The sequence below is a fragment of the Eutrema salsugineum genome, unplaced genomic scaffold (assembly GCF_000478725.1).
Source record: "Eutrema salsugineum unplaced genomic scaffold, Eutsalg1_0 scaffold_8, whole genome shotgun sequence".
In the NCBI taxonomy this organism is placed as follows: domain Eukaryota; kingdom Viridiplantae; phylum Streptophyta; class Magnoliopsida; order Brassicales; family Brassicaceae; genus Eutrema; species Eutrema salsugineum.
In genome coordinates, this window is record NW_006256414.1 from 3,846,348 (window position 1) to 3,865,115 (window position 18,768).

At 41.9% G+C, this 18,768-nt stretch overlaps 1 protein-coding gene across 1 annotated transcript; it reads right to left on the bottom strand.

Moving 5' to 3' along the window:
* Nucleotides 1-1,105: 1,105 nt before the first annotated feature.
* Nucleotides 1,106-3,007, bottom strand: LOC18010320. The gene has a single exon (XM_006392061.1). The coding sequence runs from the start codon at nucleotides 3,005-3,007 to the stop codon at nucleotides 1,106-1,108; it is 1,902 nt and encodes a 633-aa protein (XP_006392123.1).
* Between the last annotated feature and the right edge of the window lie 15,761 nt (nucleotides 3,008-18,768).

Below are 18,768 nucleotides of genomic sequence, written 5' to 3' on the forward strand. Positions count from 1 at the left end.
ATCCTTCATTCAGATAGTCAATCGGTTCTCAAACTAGCAGCTAATCCGGTCTACTATGCTCGTACTAAACATGTTGAGTTGGATTGTCATTTTATCCGGGATGAGATCGTTCGCGGTATCATTGTTATTAAACATGTTTCCACTAAGTCTCAACTGCTGATATAATGACAAAGACGCTAGGCCAGAAGGAGTTTGAAGATTTTCTTGGTAAGCTGGGTGTTTATAACCTCCACACTCGATCTTGAGAAAGGGGTGGAGTATTGGACTATATTTAAGTCTTAATGTATTTGAAATTAGTGTTTAGGTTTTTCTTCCCCAAATTGATTTGGAGATTTTCTAAGAATAACAATGGTATTAATCTGACAGCAATTAGCACGTGCTACAGAAAACTAATGCAGTTTCTCGATTTTGTTATGTCTACTAATGACCGTGAAATCTGAAGAGGAAAAATGGAACTTTAAAATTTTTGGGTATTTTTATAGATCGAAAATAGTCTGTGTGGATTTCTGGCAACGCAAAAAGTTTGTTGATGTATTTTTTAAACATTTGTTTTACAACAAATTAATGCTGTTTATGATTCTGTTATGTTTGTTAACGACCGTGAAATTAGACGGAAAAAAATGAAATTTTAAAAATTTAGATATTTTATGGATTGAAAAAATAGTTCATGTGGATTTCTGGCAACATTTAAAGTTTGTATTAGTTTTTTTTCAAAAATTAAATAGTTGAGGTATTTTTTGGTATTTTTCGGATTTGTATAACTGTAAGTCAGGTACTCAGGTAATCATGACATGACATCATACAATTTTCTAAAAATGTCCTATACAGCCTGAAACTAGTCTCCACTTTTTATAAAACAGAGGAAAATATAAATAAATTAGAGAGCAAATTTAAAAGTGAAAAAAATAGTCCGTATAGATTTGATTACAAAAAACAAACAAGCAAACACGGTGAGATTGAAAAACAGAAAAAGAAAAGAAAAAATTACAATGCGTTTTAACGAAAGAAAATGTCAGCAAAACGTAGAGTAAGAGTGAAGATACCTAATAAAAGACAAGGAAGCATATACAAAGATGGCAAATCGATCGGTGGTGATGACATTTACTTAATCTTGATCACAACGGTAAGAACAAAATGTCACGTCCTTCCATTTGAAAACTACTTTGTGTGGACAACGATCTTCATCATGATTATAGCAGAATGGTCGAGACTGGGTATTGTTGGGAAGAATATGATATTCCCAGCCCGAACTCATTATAGTTTGACCAGGTTTCTGCATATACGGTTCTCTCCCAAGCAAACAATGAACATGAAGAGTGATGCAGCAGTCATGGCATTCATAGAACCCATCTTTATTTGAGTATACTATTTTTCTTTCGCATACCTCACACCAGTCTAATTGATCACTTCCTTCTTTCCCTTTCTGAAATGTGAGGAAATGTTTGTCATGCTTATACCTTGCTCTGTATGGTAAAGTAGCACATTTGAAGCATATAACATACTCGCACTCGATGCAATTCAGTTTTCGATGAAACTTTTGTTGCTCTTGGCAGATCTGACAAGTTGCTTTCCATTCTTGTTCTTGGTCCAAAGCTAGGAATAATGGATGCTCATGGCCTTTATATTCAAATGGTTCAGAAACCAAGGCACACCTTATATCTAGTCTGTAATCTCCAATTTCATAGACAAAACCATAACTATAGCGAAAACAAGCATAACACTTGAAGAAATCTTTATAGGATTTCTGTTCACCAGAGATTTTAAGCGTAAGTGGGTGGAGGTGTAATGCATGGTGTATTTTGCGAGGAGCATGCGCACATGCTTCATGGAAGACAAAGTCACATCGATCCATACAAGAATAATAATTACCCTCGTAGATTGGAAGGATGCACGCTTGACAAAACTTATCGTCGTTGTAAACTCTGCTGATCTCGAGTTTGAGATGATGGCTATGAGTAAAATGGAGTATTATTCCATCAGCAATCGTCTCGAATGGCTCGACAATTATATCAGGTTCCTCAGGTACTCCTTCGAGATCCACTCCATCCCAGATGTCACTCCGCAAAGCACATCTTGTATGAACAAAATAGTGACTACATTTGCAGCATGAATATGCACCACAACTGTTGTCAACCTTTTTACGACAAACTCCGCAAGACCATTTTCCAGATGGAAGAGAAGGGATAAAAGAGATACGGTGCTGGTGACGAGATGGTATTTTTATGACATGTGGGATATATATACAACATTGGTGGACTACAAAGACACATCGAGCACAAACATAAGTGGGAAAAGATTTTTCAGTGAGGCCACAAACATCGCAAAGTAAGGAAGCTTGTTTGGGGAATAAGGTGAGTGGGTGGGGATGGCTTTTTGGGTGGTCTATAACAATGGGTATTGGTTTCAGCGCACAAACTGGATGCATATTAAAATTGTATGTGGGACAATGATACACCGTGAAATAGAGAACTAGTTTACAACATATGCAAAAGTCCAATAACGTGGGAGAATGGTAAAGTTGGAGAGAAAATAAGGGATATGAAGGGTGTTTGATCTCAAGTGGAGATTCCACACATTCTTTGTGGAACATTTTATTACATGTGGGACAGAGATAATAGTCTGTGCCAAGCATCGAGTCTATGCATGCACCGCAACTGAATTGATGGTGATCAGGTTCTTTACTGTTGCACCAAAAGATAGGGACAACAGGGAGCTTACAGATTTCTTTATCGTGGTCGGAATCATCGCAGTCCGAATCATCGCAGTTGGAATCATGGCGGTAGGAACCAAGCAACTGCTGCTGGACTTGTTGATCAGTGTTGTGGAAGTGAGGGGAAATCTTGTACGCGAAAAAATCAGAAAAAGTATAGTTCTCCTTCTGAACTATGAGACGTAAAGAAGGACAGAGGAAAAGAGGCTGAAGAGGAGGGAGGTCGAGATCACCGAAATATTTGTGAAATGGATTTCCATCGATTTCTTCCTCACGAAATACACCAACGGAACTCATTTTTGTTATTGAGACGATTTGGGTAGTTTTGTAGTATATATTCTTCTTCTCCTTCTCGGTGATCACCTCCCATTTATATATATGAGATATATACAACTTCAAAAATACAGCTACGCTTGATGTTATTATCTTTTTTTAACAGCTAAGCTTGATTTTTTTTTTTAACAGCTAAGCTTGATATTATTATTGTTATTTTTGGTTAAAGTCTTTGTTATAGAAAGTCATTAATTATTGATTATTTCACATTCTCGGTCTCGTCTTTGTTTACTGATTTGTATATTCTTTTTATATATCGTCAATGCATTATTTTTAAAAACTAGATCTATGCTCCACACGCTCGAGCGGATTAATCATTTTTAAAAACAGATTAGTATGAATCTTTGAATAGTTAATTTGTCAAATTTGTTTTTTTTTATTAGACTTTTTATCTTTATATATCTATACTATTATTTACGAAGTCAAAAAATTATATGTGTTAGCACCACAATAATTGTCCTATATGGAATAGGTTATCATTAATTATATCTGTCGTACTCATATATATTTTTGGGCTGATATGTCGAGAACTTTTATTTTTTTCGTTGACATGGCGTTTAATCTATTTTTAATTGGTATTTCATTAAACTGATGTGAATGCATATGATGACGTATAATTTACTATTTGGGTTTACGCTTCAAAAACTTAATTGGAACTAAATCCAGCCACTGCTTTCGTTAAAAAAACACCTTTTTTTTTTAATTTACCAAACCCTAAATCGTATAACTACTATATGTATATCAGCCTAAAAAGTGTTTGTAGATCATTCATATTTATGCAAGTTAAGTTTTAGTAATTCTCTATCATCCTATGAATGCGAGAGGTAGATTTCTTTGGTGTTTTATGGATACGATTAGAGTTTCTTTCATATTTGTAGACTTGTAGTGTTCATCATTTTTGTGGCTTCGTTTTTTATATATTTAAATTTCGCTTGGTTTTTAATTTTGTTTTTCTTCACTGCTTATAGCTTATAGATCAAAGAATTTTTTGTTTTGTTTTGCAGGATGATTTACTTCTAGGGATATTGGAGTGGTGTATATGCCTTGTTTCTTTTCATTCAATGTAGCGGTTTCCTGTATAATTCATTAGCGGTACGTACTTGGTTTTTTGCTTTTGTTTTGTTCACGATTTGTTCTGTAAGTTTGTTTGCGTTTCTTTATCTGATTTTTTGGGGTTTTCATTGAGATGTAATCGTTGTCTTTTATGTTCCTAGCTTGCTTCTTTCGCTCAAGATTTGCATTCTTGGTGCTATTGCTGGATGCCAAATTTTCGATAAGTTCAACAGCAACACATCGCTGAAACCATGATGAGGGCAGTCTCGCTGGTACGATTTGAATCGCACCCAAGAAGCTTTGAATGCTTCAGTTGGTTCCTGAGAGAAAGTCAAAATTTTCGTCCTCAACTCCTCAGACCTGGCATCATCGAAGAAGTTGTGCAGGAAGACGTTCCTGATCTCTTCCCAGTAGTGAGTGATCCTGGCTCCAACTGCTTCAACCAGTTAGCTGCTTCTCCAGCAAGAGAATAAGGAAACAGCTTGCAGAGGAAGAAATCATTGGACACCCCATTGTACTTGATGCTGGTGACCAAGTCCTCAAACCTCTCGATGTGGTCCATCGGGTGCTCATGAGAGTGGCCATGGAAAGGATGCTGACCCACAAGAGTGTAGTACACAGGCTTCAGCTCAAAATCGTTTCTTTGAAACGCAGGGGCGCGAATCGCAGAACGATTTGCATAGAACTGCTCAGGCCTGTTGTAGTCCCCAAGCGTTCGTCCACGACCAGCTGCAGGTGCAGGTTCCCTCACATTCCGATCCTCTGGAACGTTCCTCTGATTTGGAACGATCACAGCATTACCACGTGGTGCAGGTGGTGGATTCTGGTCAACAACATCCACTGGTAGAGGCGCTGGTGGAATGATGTTACCATCTCCATCAAGCCTTTGGCCTCTCGCATTGCACACATGACCCTCTCGGTCTCTCCAGATTCCATCATCATCACGAACAAGTCCATTGGCGTTTTCCATCTTTGCTGGATCCCTTGCTTTCCTGTTCGTTCGCTCTAACTCAGCTAGCTCTTCGTTGCTCAAATTCACTAGCGGAACGTCCTTGTTGCTTCTGGTTCCACGAGTATGCATAAACCTGAAACACCAAAAACAAAGAGAGAAAACGAAATAAGTAAACTAGGTTATAAAAAGAAAGGTGTCGCGCGACACCACAAGTGGTGTGGTGTCGCTCGACACTAGGTCGAAAAACTTAGTCGAAACTCAAAAACTAGGTTTAATGGCGTAATCAAGTCCCTGGCAACGGCGCCAAAACTTGATCTGCTCAAAGTTTAATCCCTAAGCTACTCTGCAAGAGCACAGATGTGCAGTTGTAGTATCTAGGGGTCGAACCACAGAGACAAGAGATCACTCAATAAACCTTATGTAGATGGAGTTACGCTAAGCCGAAATATGCAGAACAAATAGCAATGCGACAATAATAAATAAAGCAGCAATGGAAACAGTTGTAAATTCGATGTGATAAAGGATAGGTCTAGGGCGTTTTCAGGAGATCAGTGAATGCAAATCAACTTAACTAATCAGGGTTCAGTTATTAAGCACGGTTCTTGAACTCAAAACACAGAACTATAATTAACCAACTTCCATTGTGAGAATTATCTAAGTTAAAATCCTAGAATTCCAAATTCCTTTGCAAATCCTACAGATTTAAACCAGTTTTAATTGCACAAGTTCGATATGTTCACAAAGCTCCTAAACCAAATTCCTTTGCGAATAGTTACTTTGCTCAACTCAGGTTCTTTCCAGTTATTCAATTACACTTCCGTGTCAATTAAACAACCTAAGATCTAAGTTCTAGGTGATCAGTCTAGAATTAGCTTTAAGAACAACCTAAGGTGAAGAACAAATAGATATGAACCCTAACTAGCAAGTTAATCAAACATTCAGAGAAAATCCTAATTAACCCTAAACCTAACAGGTGATCTACTCAGACATGGTTATTGAAACAACAAACATGATGAATAGAAAGCAATAGATTAAATCGAAATAGATAAAGGGGTTCGAAATCTTCTCTCTAAACGAACAGAGTTCAGACTTGTCTCCCCAAGCTCAGAAATCGCAAAAGCCGAAAACTCAGAGTATCTCTCTCTCAAAAATCTAAGGTAATCGTAAAAAGGGAATAAAAATCCTATATATATCTCTAAGACACGTCTTGGGCTTCCTTGAAAACATTTTGGGCCCAACTCCTTCTTCAAATAGGAAACAAAATCGCCTTTTCCTTATTTCTCTGACAAGTGTCGAGCGTCACCCTTCATGGTGTCGAGCGTCACTAAAGCACAAAATCCATTCTTGACGAATTTGATCCTGATTAAGCTCCAAAGTGCTCCAAAGTCTCCAGTTAAGCTCCAAACGTACCTATGACCTGAAAAGACTCCAAAAGACTCGAAAGACACTAAAAAGACTCTATAAATAGGACTTATACCATGGTTAAAAACCATAAAAACCATGATATATCAACTCCCCTAGACTTAGCATTTGCTTGCCCTCAAGCAAACAGAACACTAAACAAGAGAAAAAAGTTTGAAAACACAGAGTCTCAACCTTTCATTGGAACATCGCTTTTGACCAATCACCCTGCAACTCAACTACTGCTTCATCATTCCAAATCAAACCACCATGTACTTCTCCGTAGACATTCACAGCTTTCCAGATTAAGTCCAAAATTCCACAACATTGTCCATAAACCCTCATCGCTGGATCCCACTGATGATTCAGATGCCAAGAACCTTCTAGACTCTTTCCCATTCTGTACTTAAACAAATCAGCCATACAAACTTTGGTATTTTTCTCTCCCCCAGACTTATTCTTTTTGCACATTCATCATCTTTTTCTTCTCTTTTTTTATGGCGCATACTCGATAAGAGTAAAGCTGCGAGTACTGATGGTGTTTGCCACCAAGTCCCCTAGTTGTCCCCTTACCTTGTATCAAAGGTTTTCAGCGAATAGTGGGGTCATGGGAAACATTCCTACCCCTCACTTCCTTCCTTTGTGTGATCATTTCAACTTAGAAGTGAAATAATGGGATCATTGGAAACATTCCTAGCCCTTTACTCCTAAGCGAAAATCATCTCAATCTTTTTGCCATTTTTCTTTCTTTCTTCTTTTTCTTAGCTCGTCACAAGGGAGAGAAATACCAACATTAAATTTCACACAGGCTTTCATTGATCAAGTACGAATGAGGAATCAAGCTCTAAGGCATCAGTCACATCAACGAGATAAAAGTGAAGTTCAGAACTTAGCTCAGGTTAGTGGATTCTGTTGGAAACATGGACGCCTCTAGTCAACTGGTCAGCCTTTGGATTTTTCAAAAGTCGGATCTAGATTGAATCTGCAGCAGTGGTCACTTAGGTGAAAGGTCAGCACAATAATTCCAGGAAAAAGCATCATGATCTCCAACAGGTGTTGACTCAAAAACGTTTTGACACAACTGACTCTTAAGAAAAACAAACACAATGTCAGCAACTACCTCCCCCAGACTTAAACAACACTGTCCCCAGTGTAATCAAATCCGAAGTCGGTGACAAAAGAGAAAGTTAGAAGGATGAATGCAATGGGTTAGAATATCTTACTACCCAGTTACGTCGACCAACACACAGCTCAGATTCAGAGGAAAACAAGCTTAGGTCGAAAGTGCAAGGGTGGTGACGAGCGATACCAAAGATGGTGTCGCGCGACACCACAGTGCAGAGAGCAATCATCGCGAGCAGAGACACATGAGTCCACCGAACAAGACAGAGAATCATCTATGTTAGCACTGTCAGATCACTCAGAGAGAAGTTAGTAGTAACAAAACAACCCATAGAAGCATAAATCCAACAAAGTCTCACAACAGGTGTAGCTGACACAACAGACTCAAGCAAACGGAAAGAAAGAATAAGAAAAACAAAAGAAAAGAAAACAGAACCAGAACGACAAAGGAACTAGTCCTCATCGCTAGTATTAGCATCATCTGAGGGTGTGGGTGAGCGAGATCGCGGGCGAGTAGGGCGAACACATCCGCAGCGAGAGAGAGTAGCGATGGCACTCCAGATGCTCTGAAAACTCTGAATGACATACCGCTGGAAAACAGCAGCCTCCATGGGAACCTCTGGCTCAGTGGGAAGATTAGGGAGAGGTACTGTGGTGTCTGCAGAGCGAGGTATCTGGTCATCCTCGGAAGTGGAAGCACGAGCTCTGGAAGAAGAACCGTGAGACACAGTAATCAAGACTCTCCTCTCTGGCATGAAACGAAGCGCAGCGCATTCGGTGCCTATGTCAGTGCGTGCACGATCAGGGAGCTGAATCTGGTATGAACCAGCTGCAGTGCGAAAAGACCACTGATTGTTGTGGTTGATCCAAGAGGCGTGGCGCAGGTGATCCAAATCAATAGCTCGGCGAGTCGTGACAATGGTGCTGTTCTCCGTGCAGATCCGAAAATGCTGGAAGATAGGGGTCAGCAAGCTACCAACAGACTCAGTCCGCGGCGTCGTACCTGCTCCAGAAAAAGGCTTGGCTTGCAAAGAAACCAAGTGATGAGCGAAAACGGCTCCCATGTTGACATCAGTAGCGTGCGCGGAACTCCGGTAGTGCTCACCATCTGTCAAATCACCAATGCCAACATAGAGAAGAGCCAACTCAGAGAGACGCATCTTACCCGGAGTCGACTTGCACTGAATGGTGTTGCCCAGGACACGGAGGAGGCATCGCAGAACAGGATGGCGCACGTCGGTCTGGGACGTAGTCTTCGAATCATAGCGTCCATTCCCAAAATGGGACCAGAAATCTTGCACATCGAACATCTGAGTAGGAAGGGTGACTCTCGGGAGGTCCTTGCGAAACCCATATATGGCACATAGGTCGCGAAAAGGGAGCCTGTAACGAACTCCGCGGATCATGAAAGTCAAAATGACCTCTTGCGCGTTCGGAGCATGTTCGTTGGTGTAGTAGATGCGAACAGAGGCGAGGAACTGACGAACAAGGTCAGGAAAAAGATCGTAGGGTCTGGTAGCCATAGATCCCAATCCAAGCTTCGTCAACAAACGCAGAAGCTCAGAATCCAAACCCAAGCACCTCATATCCAGAATCTCCAAAAACCTGGTGGGGAGTAGCTTCACATTGAGCCAGGCGTTGTAGAAGAAAGTGTCGTAATCATCCCAGTCATCTGAAATCGGCCTGTGTAGACACTCAACGCTTTCAGCAACAGCTCGAGGTGACTCGTCCCAGATCCTACGTGTTGGAATGCGCAGATTCTCCCGTTTAGGCCAAGGGCGCCTAATCCTCTCGTCAGGTGAATCAGGGATTGCAGGAGGCGATGGTGGTGGTGAGGCAGAGGTTCGTGGTGGTGCAGCAGGGCGAAGATGGGATGTCGGGAACACCTGCAACTCCTGGGGTCAAGAAATTTGACCATGTAGCGAGATCGTGCGAGTACAGCGCTGACGTTTGCACGTTGCCATAAGTCGCCATCCAAAACTTCGACGTGGTCCCCGAGTTGGGAGGTTACTTCGACTGGAGGTTGCGAACTGGAGGCGGCGTCCATGCATTGTCGCTTGCGTGGAGGCATCTGCAAAAGAAGAAACAGAGCAAACCAACAAAAGAGAAGAATCTCAAGTCAGCGAATATGTATAGCACAATCGATTTACTCCAGCAAGCCCAATGAGCAACAGCAACGATTCCAGCTACTCATGCATTCAGAAATCTCCCTAAGTCCAAAACAAATTTCACACCCTAAAATTTTCGAAGTGAAGTTGGCATGAAGAATGAATTTCTCAAATCTAGCCAAATGAACCGTTTAAAGCGCATGGGGGTGGTCGAAATCTACCCTAAATGGATCGCCATAGGTAAAATCAAGCAAAGCATCAACCCAAAAAGAGCAATTTCGACAAACATACCTGGGGTACCGAAATCGAAAAAGTGGAGATTCGAAGTGTGTACCTCGTTTGAATGGCAAATCGATGAGAGAAACAGATAGAAGGTGAAAATCTGATGAGGTTAGGCTGTGGAATCACTCAAATCGGTGAAGATTTGAGTAATTTGGGTTCTGGTGAGGGTGGGTATGGCGAAAGTGTCGAGTGCGGCGAGGAAGAAGGGAGAAAAGGTGTGAGGGTGAGGGTTTTAAATAAACGTGGGAAAGAGGGAACTTACCTGTTTGTGAGTGGCGAGCGACACCAAGGATGGTGACGCGCGACACTTGCAAAGTGTGTATGGTATTTCCTCGTGCCCGATTCGCTCCCGATTCCCTTCCGGTTCTGGAATTCCGGTTAAGCTAGGTCCTAATTTTTTTTTTTTTTAGATATAGAACAAGTGACAGGCGACACCGAGTATGGTGTCGCTCGACACCAGCCCTGTTTCATCTAAAACACGAAAAGAAAAACGAAAATCACTGAAACAAAAGACTTATTTACAGACTCACCAGTGGATTGCCTTCCACCAAGCGCTTGTTTAAAGTCATTAGCTTGACTTGATGGTGATTCAGACAGGAGGTGCACCATCCAGAGGAACAATATGTCTATCCGGAATCTCAGCTTTGGCCCAGTAATGCTTCACCCTTTGTCCATTCACTGTGAACTCCCTGCTGCCATCTGGTGTGAGGAGGACGATGGCACCGAAGGGCGAACCTCTTTGACTGTGAAAGGACCTGACCATCGAGAACGAAGTTTACCAGGAAACAATTGCAAACGAGAGTTATACAGAAGTACCTGATCATTCGGTTCGAATTTCCTGGAGAGGATTTCGGAATCGTGATACGCCTTGGTCCTCTCTTTGTACAACTTCGAATTCTCATAGGCATGGTGCCTGATTTCGTCCAACTCTTCAGCTGTATCAGTCTCCTCTCTGCAGCAGACTTGATGTCGAAATTCATCAGCTTTATCGCCCAGGCTGCCTTGTGTTCGATCTCTACTGGAAGGTGACAGGGCTTTCCATAGAGCAGGTGGAAAGGTGTGGTGCCTAGAGGTGTTTTGAACGCTGTCCTGTATGCCCAGAGTGCATCGTCCAACTTTGCAGCCCAATCCTTTCGAGTTTTTCCCACTGTCTTCTCCAGGATCTCCTTAATCTGACGATTCGAGACTTCGACCTGTCCACTTGTCTGAGGGTGATAAGGAGTTGCAACTCGATGATGAACTCCATGTTTCCTGAGGAGTTTCTCGAAAATCTTGTTAATAAAGTGAGATCCACCATCACTTATAACAATTCTAGGCACTCCAAATCGAGGAAAGATGATGGTCTTGAACATCTTAAGAACCACTGAAGAATCGTTGGTGGGACTGGCAATGGCTTCGACCCACTTTGAAACATAATCAACAGCGACCAGGATGTACTTGTTCCCATAAGAAAAGGGAAAAGGACCCATGAAATCGATACCCCAGAAATCGAATATCTCAACCTCAAGGATGAAATTCTGTAGCATCTCATGTCTTTTGATGATCTTTTCTCTCCTCTGACAAGCGTCGCACTGCGAGATCAATGCATGTGCGTCGCGAAACATGGTAGGCCACCAAAAGCCTGCTTGAAGAACCTTGGATACTGTTTTGAATGTCGCAAAGTGTCCAGCATATTCAGATCCATGACAGTGAAACAGCACCTCTGGAACTTCTGACTCTGCAATGCATCTTCTGTAAATCCCATCAGAACAGTGCTTGTACAGATATGGCTCATCCCAATGATATCTTCGCAGCTCTCGCAGGAACTTCTTCTTCGCGTAGCCCTTAAAGTTCTCAGGTTCAGCCTCTGCAGCGAGATAATTGGCAATGTCAGCATACCAAGGACGTTGGGAGGCAGAGACAGCCGCTGAACTGATCTCAGGAAGTCTGCTTCGAATTTGAGAGGTCTCTGTGTTCGGCTGAACAAGGTGACGCGCGACACTAGTGGTGGTGTCGCTCGTCACTAACGTCCCTCCAATTCGAAAAACCTGCAATTCTTCGTCAAAGCTGCTCTGGAATTCGGTTTCCACATAATATACATTCTCTTCTGGCAGGAAATCGTCTATGGGTACGTCGTCTTCAACCCTGATGCGTGAGAGATGATCTGCCACACCATTCTCAACACCCTTCTTGTCCTTGACCTCAATATCGAATTCCTGAAGGAGTAACACCCATCGCAGCAACCTTGGCTTCGCATCCTTCTTCTGCATCAAGTATTTGAGTGCAGAATGGTCTGTGTGCACAATCACCTTCGATCCCACAAGGTATGGTCGAAATTTCTCAAAAGCAAAGACCACAGCCAACAGCTCCTTCTCAGTAGTAGCATAATTCCTTTGAGCATCATCCAGAGTTCGACTGGCATAGTAGATTGCATGAAGCTTTTTATCCTTCTTCTGACCTAGAACAGCACCAACAGCAAAATCACTAGCATCACACATCACCTCAAAAGGCAAATTCCAGTCAGGAGGCTGCACAATGGGGGCGCTTATCAGAGCATGTTTGATCTGTTCGAACGCAGCGAGACACTCATCTGTAAACTCAAACTTAGCATCCTTGCATAGCAGAGCAGTAAGAGGACGTGCAATCTTGCTGAAGTCTTTGATGAAGCGACGATAGAACCCTGCATGACCCAGAAAACTTCTAACCGATTTCGCAGAATCAGGTGGTGGCAAGCTTGTCATGACGTCAATTTTCGCACGATCAACCTCGATGCCAGCTGCAGAAACCTTGTGCCTAAGCACAATCCCATCTCTGACCATAAAGTGACACTTTTCCCAGTTAAGGACCAAGTGTTTCTCTTCACAGCGAGCCAGAACTTTGCAGAGATTATCCAGACAATATTTAAAAGATGATCCGTAAACTGAGAAATCATCCATAAAGACCTCCATGAAATCCTCAATCATGTTAGTGAAGATAGACATCATACATCTCTGAAATGTCGCAGGAGCATTACAAAGTCCAAAGGGTATCCTGCGATATGCGAAGGTGCCGTATGGACATGTAAAGGTGGTCTTCTCCTGATCATCTGGGTGGATAGGGATCTGGAAAAATCCTGAGTACCCATCGAGGAAGCAGTAGTAGGGATGGCTTGCAAGTCTCTCCAGCATCTGATCAGTAAAGGGCAATGGGAAGTGATCTTTCCTGGTCGCTGCATTCAGCTTCCTGTAATCGATGCACATCCTGTGTCCAGTCACTGTGCGCGTTGGAATCAGCTCATCTTTGTCATTCTTCACAACTGTAACCCCTCCTTTCTTATGAACCACGTGCACAGGACTGACCCAAGCACTATCTGAAATTGGATAGATGATTCCAGCTTCCAGCAGCTTCATGATCTCCTTTTTGAAGACATCTTTCAGATTAGGGTTCAACCTGCGCTGGTGTTCGATCGATGACTTCGACTCATCCTCCAGGTGGATTCGGTGCATGCACAAGTCTGGTGAGATACCTGAAATATCATCAAGAGAATAGCCAAAAGCTTTGCGATGCTTGCGCAGCTTGCTTAGTAGTAAGTAACCTCAACATTGTTCAAAGAAGAGTTGATAATGACTAGATAGGTGGAATTAGAGCCTAGAAATGCGTACCTTAGTCCTGCAGGGAGTTGTTTGAACTCTATCTTAGGCGCTTTCTCCTCACTCCAATCGGATAGCTGCTTCACTTTCGCAGGAGTCTCAAGCTGTTCAATCTGCGATGCTAGCTGCATCACATGCTCGCTGGAGTCCAACATCTTCGAGTAAGAAGCTGAAATTTCGTCCAAGTGTTCAGCTTCAGATGCAGACGTGGTCAGAGCTCTCTCAAGTGGGTCTGTAGGCATCATCTCATGGAAAATCTCCTCAGCAAACTCTGTGAGAGTGTCGACATAGAAGGTCTGACCATCGATTGTGGGTTTCTTCATCAGCTTGTCCATGTCAAAGTTCATCACCAGATCTCCAACATTCAGAGCAATCCTGCCTTTTCTGACATCGATGATAGCACCTGCTGTAGCTAGAAAAGGTCTTCCAAGGATAAGAGGGTCCTTAGGTTCCTCTCCATACTCCAGAACCACAAAATCAGTCGGTATCATGCAGTTTCCAACCTTGATTGGAACATCCTCTAGCACCCCTTCAGGTATCCTTGTCGAACGATCAGCTAGGATGAGAGATATCCTTGTTGGCTTGAAGTCAGTCATACCGAGATTGACATCTACTGAATAAGGCATGAGATTAACACTTGAACCCAGATCACACAGCGATCTCTTGAATCTCTCTGTGAAGATAGAGCAATCCAAGACAAAGCTTCCTGGATCAGATAGCTTCTCTGGAATTCGGTTCTGAATTACTGCACTGACTTGCTCAGAAATAATCATCACTCCTTGTTCATGGCTGAGATTAGTAGTCACCATTCGCTTCACATAACGTCTGATGACAGGAGTGATCTTTACAGCATCAACCAAAGGAATCTCAATCACGAGCTTTTCCATCAGGGCCTTGCATCGTACTTCATCAAGTTCTTGCTTGGACTTCCTTGGGCTCCTTGGGTAAGGAACTTTAGGTTTTTAGACTTTCTCCTCTGCAGATTTTGGATTTGGAACATCAACAGCTTCGCTCTGCAATTGGTGACGTGCGACACTAGTGGTGGTGTCGCTCGACACCGGCTCTGCAATCTCAGGAACTGCTTCAGAATCTTCTAAATCCACGACTTCAGGTGCAGGAGGCGTCTTCTTGGGCTCAGAACTCAGATTTTTACCACTCCTCAACGTGATAGCACTGCAGTGATGTCTTGGATTGGTGTCAGTCTTTCCAGGAAGAAAACCCTCTTGCCTTTTAACAGAACCTGCAGTTTGGGCTACCTGCGTATCGAGCTGCTTGACATGGGTGTTCAGAGCTTCGATTTTTCCATTCAGATCGAGGTAGAGAGCATCCATCTTCCCATTAAAGTCCACGGTGAGCTTCTGATGACCTTCCAGAATCTGTTCCAGCATAGACTTCATCTCATTGTCAGGATTTTGAGGTTGAGATGAAGGAGTGCTGTAGTTTCTGGAAAAACTGTCGTTGGAAAAAGGTTTCTGGTACTGAGGCTTAGGCGTGTAACCAGAGAAGTTTTGATTACTGTTGAAGGTACTCCTCTGATTGTTTCCACTGTAATTTCCACTGTAGCTTCTGTTACCTTGCTGATTACCAAACCTCTGACCCTGAAATCCTGATCCACTGACAAAGTTGACATCCTCTTCCTCAGCTTCATCCTCAGGTTCGAAACTCTCCACCTCCTGTGCGAATCTGACCGATTTCTTACCCACTAAAAGGCTGTGCACAGAATCGAGTTTAGCTTTCACCTCAACGATCTGCGATCTATCCATGTTCCCAGCATGCTTCTTTCGCTCAAGATCTGCATTCTTGGTGCTATTGCTGGATGCCAAATTTTCGATGAGTTCAACAGCTTCTTATGGGTATCGAGTGTTGAAGTTACCATTGATTGATGCATCAAGCGCCATCTGATACCTCCAGTCGATGCCTCTGAAGAAAATACCCAGCAACTGCACATCGCTGAAACCATGATGAGGGCAGTCTCGCTGGTACGATTTGAATCGCACCCAAGAAGCTTTGAATGCTTCAGTTGGTTCCTGAGAGAAAGTCAAAAGTTTCGTCCTTAACTCCTCAGACCTGGCATCATCGAAGAAGTTGTGCAGGAAGGCGTTCCTGGTCTCTTCCCAAGTAGTGAGTGATCCTGGCTCCAACTGCTTCAACTAGTTAGCTGCTTCTCCAGCAAGAGAATAAGGAAACAGCTTGCAGAGGAGGAAATCATTGGACACCCCATTGTACTTGATGCTGGTGACCAAGTCCTCAAACCTCTCGATGTGGTCCATCGGGTGCTCATGAGAGTGGCCATGGAAAGGATGCTGACCCACAAGAGTGTAGTACACAGGCTTCAGCTCAAAATCGTTTCTTTGAAACGCAGGGGCGCGAATCGCAGAACGATTTGCATAGAACTGCTCAGGCCTGTTGTAGTCCCCAAGCGTTCGTCCACGACCAGCTGCAGGTGCAGGTTCCCTCACATTCCGATCCTCTGGAACGTTCCTCTGATTTGGAACGATCACAGCATTACCACGGGGTGCAGGTGGTGGATTCTGGTCAACAACATCCACTGGTAGAGGCGCTGGTGGAATGATGTTACCATCTCCATCAAGCCTTTGGCCTCTCGCATTGCACACATGACCCTCTCGGTCTCTCCAGATTCCTGTCACTTGCTTTCCTGTTCGTTCGCTCTAACTCAGCTAGCTCTTCGTTGCTCAAATTCACTAGCGGAACGTCCTTGTTGCTTCTGGTTCCACGAGTATGCATAAACCTGAAACACCAAAAACAAAGAGAGAAAACGAAATAAGTACACTAGGTTATAAAAAGAAAGGTGTCGCTCGACACTAGGTCGAAAAACTTAGTCGAAACTCAAAAACTAGGTTTAATGGCGAAATCAAGTCCCCGGCAACGGCGCCAAAACTTGATCTGCTCAAAGTTTAATCCCTAAGCTACTCTGCAAGAGCACAGATGTGCAGTTGTAGTATCTAGGGGTCGAACCACAGAGACAAGAGATCACTCAATAAACCTTATGTAGATGGAGTTACGCTAAGCCGAAATATGCAGAACAAATAGCAATGCGACAATAATAAATAAAGCAGCGATGAAAACAGTTGTAAATTCGATGTGATAAAGGATAGGTCTAGGGCGTTTTCAGGAGATCAGTGAATGCAAATCAACTTAACTAATCAGGGTTCAGTTATTAAGCACGGTTCTTGAACTCAAAACACAGAACTATAATTAACCAACTTCCGTTGTGAGAATTATCTAAGTTAAAATCCTAGAATTCCAAATTCCTTTGCAAATCCTACATATTTAAACCAGCCTTAATTGCACAAGTTCGATATGTTCACAAAGCTCCTAAACCAAATTCCTTTGCGAATAGTTACTTTGCTCAACTCAGGTTCTTTCCAGTTATTCAATTACACTTCCGTGTCAATTAAGCAACCTAAGATCTAAGTTCTAGGTGATCAGTCTAGAATTAGCTTTAAGAACAACCTAAGGTGAAGAACAAATAGATATGAACCCTAACTAGCAAGTTAATCAAACATTCAGAGAAAACCCTAATTAACCCTAAACCTAACAGGTGATCTACTCAGACATGGTTATTGAAACAACAAACATGATGAATAGAAAGCAATAGATTAAATCGAAATAGATAAAGGGGTTCGAAATCTTCTCTCTAAACGAACAGAGTTCAGACTTGTCTCCCCAAGCTCAGAAATCGCAAAAGCCGAAAACTCAGAGTATCTCTCTCTCAAAAATCTAAGGTAATTGTAAAAAGGGAATAAAAATCCTATATATATCTCTAAGACACGTCTTGGGCTTCCTTGAAAACGTTTGGGCCCAACTCCTTCTTCAAATAGGAAACAAAATCGCCTTTTCCTTATTTCTCTGACAAGTGTCGAGCGTCACCCTTCATGATGTCGAGCGTCACTAAAGCACAAAATCCATTCTTGACGAATTTGATCCTGATTAAGCTCCAAAGTGCTCCAAAGTCTCCAGTTAAGCTCCAAACGTACCTATGACCTGAAAAGATTCCAAAAGACTCGAAAGACACTAAAAAGATTCTATAAATAGGACTTATACCATGGTTAAAACCATAAAAACCATGATATATCAGGTTGCCTTTTACTTTGGTTTTAATCGTTGTTCGTGGTTCTTCCATACTTATTCATGAAAGGAGTTTTTTTTTTTTGTAGACTGAACTAATTTTTGGGGTATTTGGTACGGTGTGTCCGTCGTCTCTGTTCTTACGAGATATATTTGTTTGGGGATAACAAGTATTATTATGAGTCACGCTTTAGTATTTTTGTTTTATCTTTTCTGGTTTTTTTCTCTATAATACGTGTTCCATTGTCTATTGCTTTCGTTTTGTGTTTGTTTGTGCTTTAGTAGATTGTGTTTTAATTTGGCTTCACTATATTGCGGTTTATAGTATTCTGCCATGGTCTTTTGTGAGTTCTAATTTCGTAGTGCTTGCGTGTGGTTGTTTTCGGCTGTGGCTTTATCAAAGAAAAAAATTATTTTGATGCGTTGTTTGTTTTTCAGGGTTTCTAATTGAATAGGCTATTTTAGTCTTTACTCCATGCAGTTATTTTACTAACTTATACATTTCTTTCTTTTGTTTTGCTTTTGTAGGTGGTTCAGAAATGTCTTAAAGTGATCATGTTTTGAATCTAGGAGTATTGTTTTGTGTTTTGAGGATGGTTGCGACTTGCGAGAGGTAAACCATGCTTGTATCTATATTGGTTTCTTTGTTAGGTGTTGGGTCGCGATCTATGGTTTTCTGGTTAACCGTGATGTATGTCCTTTCTGCTCTGTCGAGGTATATGTACGTTTTGTATGTGTCACGTCTACAAGCTTGTATGGTTTTGGTTTTCTTTGTTCTGATTTCGCATCTATACTATTGTTTTTTTCTTGTCATTTTCTTGATCGAATGATTGACTTATGTGTTCGTGCTTATCTGATTGATTTTATATCGTATTGATCTTTTTTTCTACAAGGTCGACTAATTTGTTTAGATATGGTTTTTAGGCATAGATATTTGCTCGGTGTGTGTGTATCTTTTCTGTTCTACCGAGATACATATTTCCTCTGTATCACTTTATGAACTTGTGTGTTGTTTGTTTGTTGTGTTATGATTTCTTCTGTTTAGCTATTATTTTTATTACCTTTTTCTGTTTGTATTGATCTATTGATTTTCTGCTTTGTTGGTTCATA

Coding starts and splice junctions, on each gene's coding strand:
- LOC18010320 (XM_006392061.1), bottom strand. CDS start 3,007: ATGAGTTCCGTTGGTGTATTTCGTGAGGAAGAAATCGATGGAAATCCA.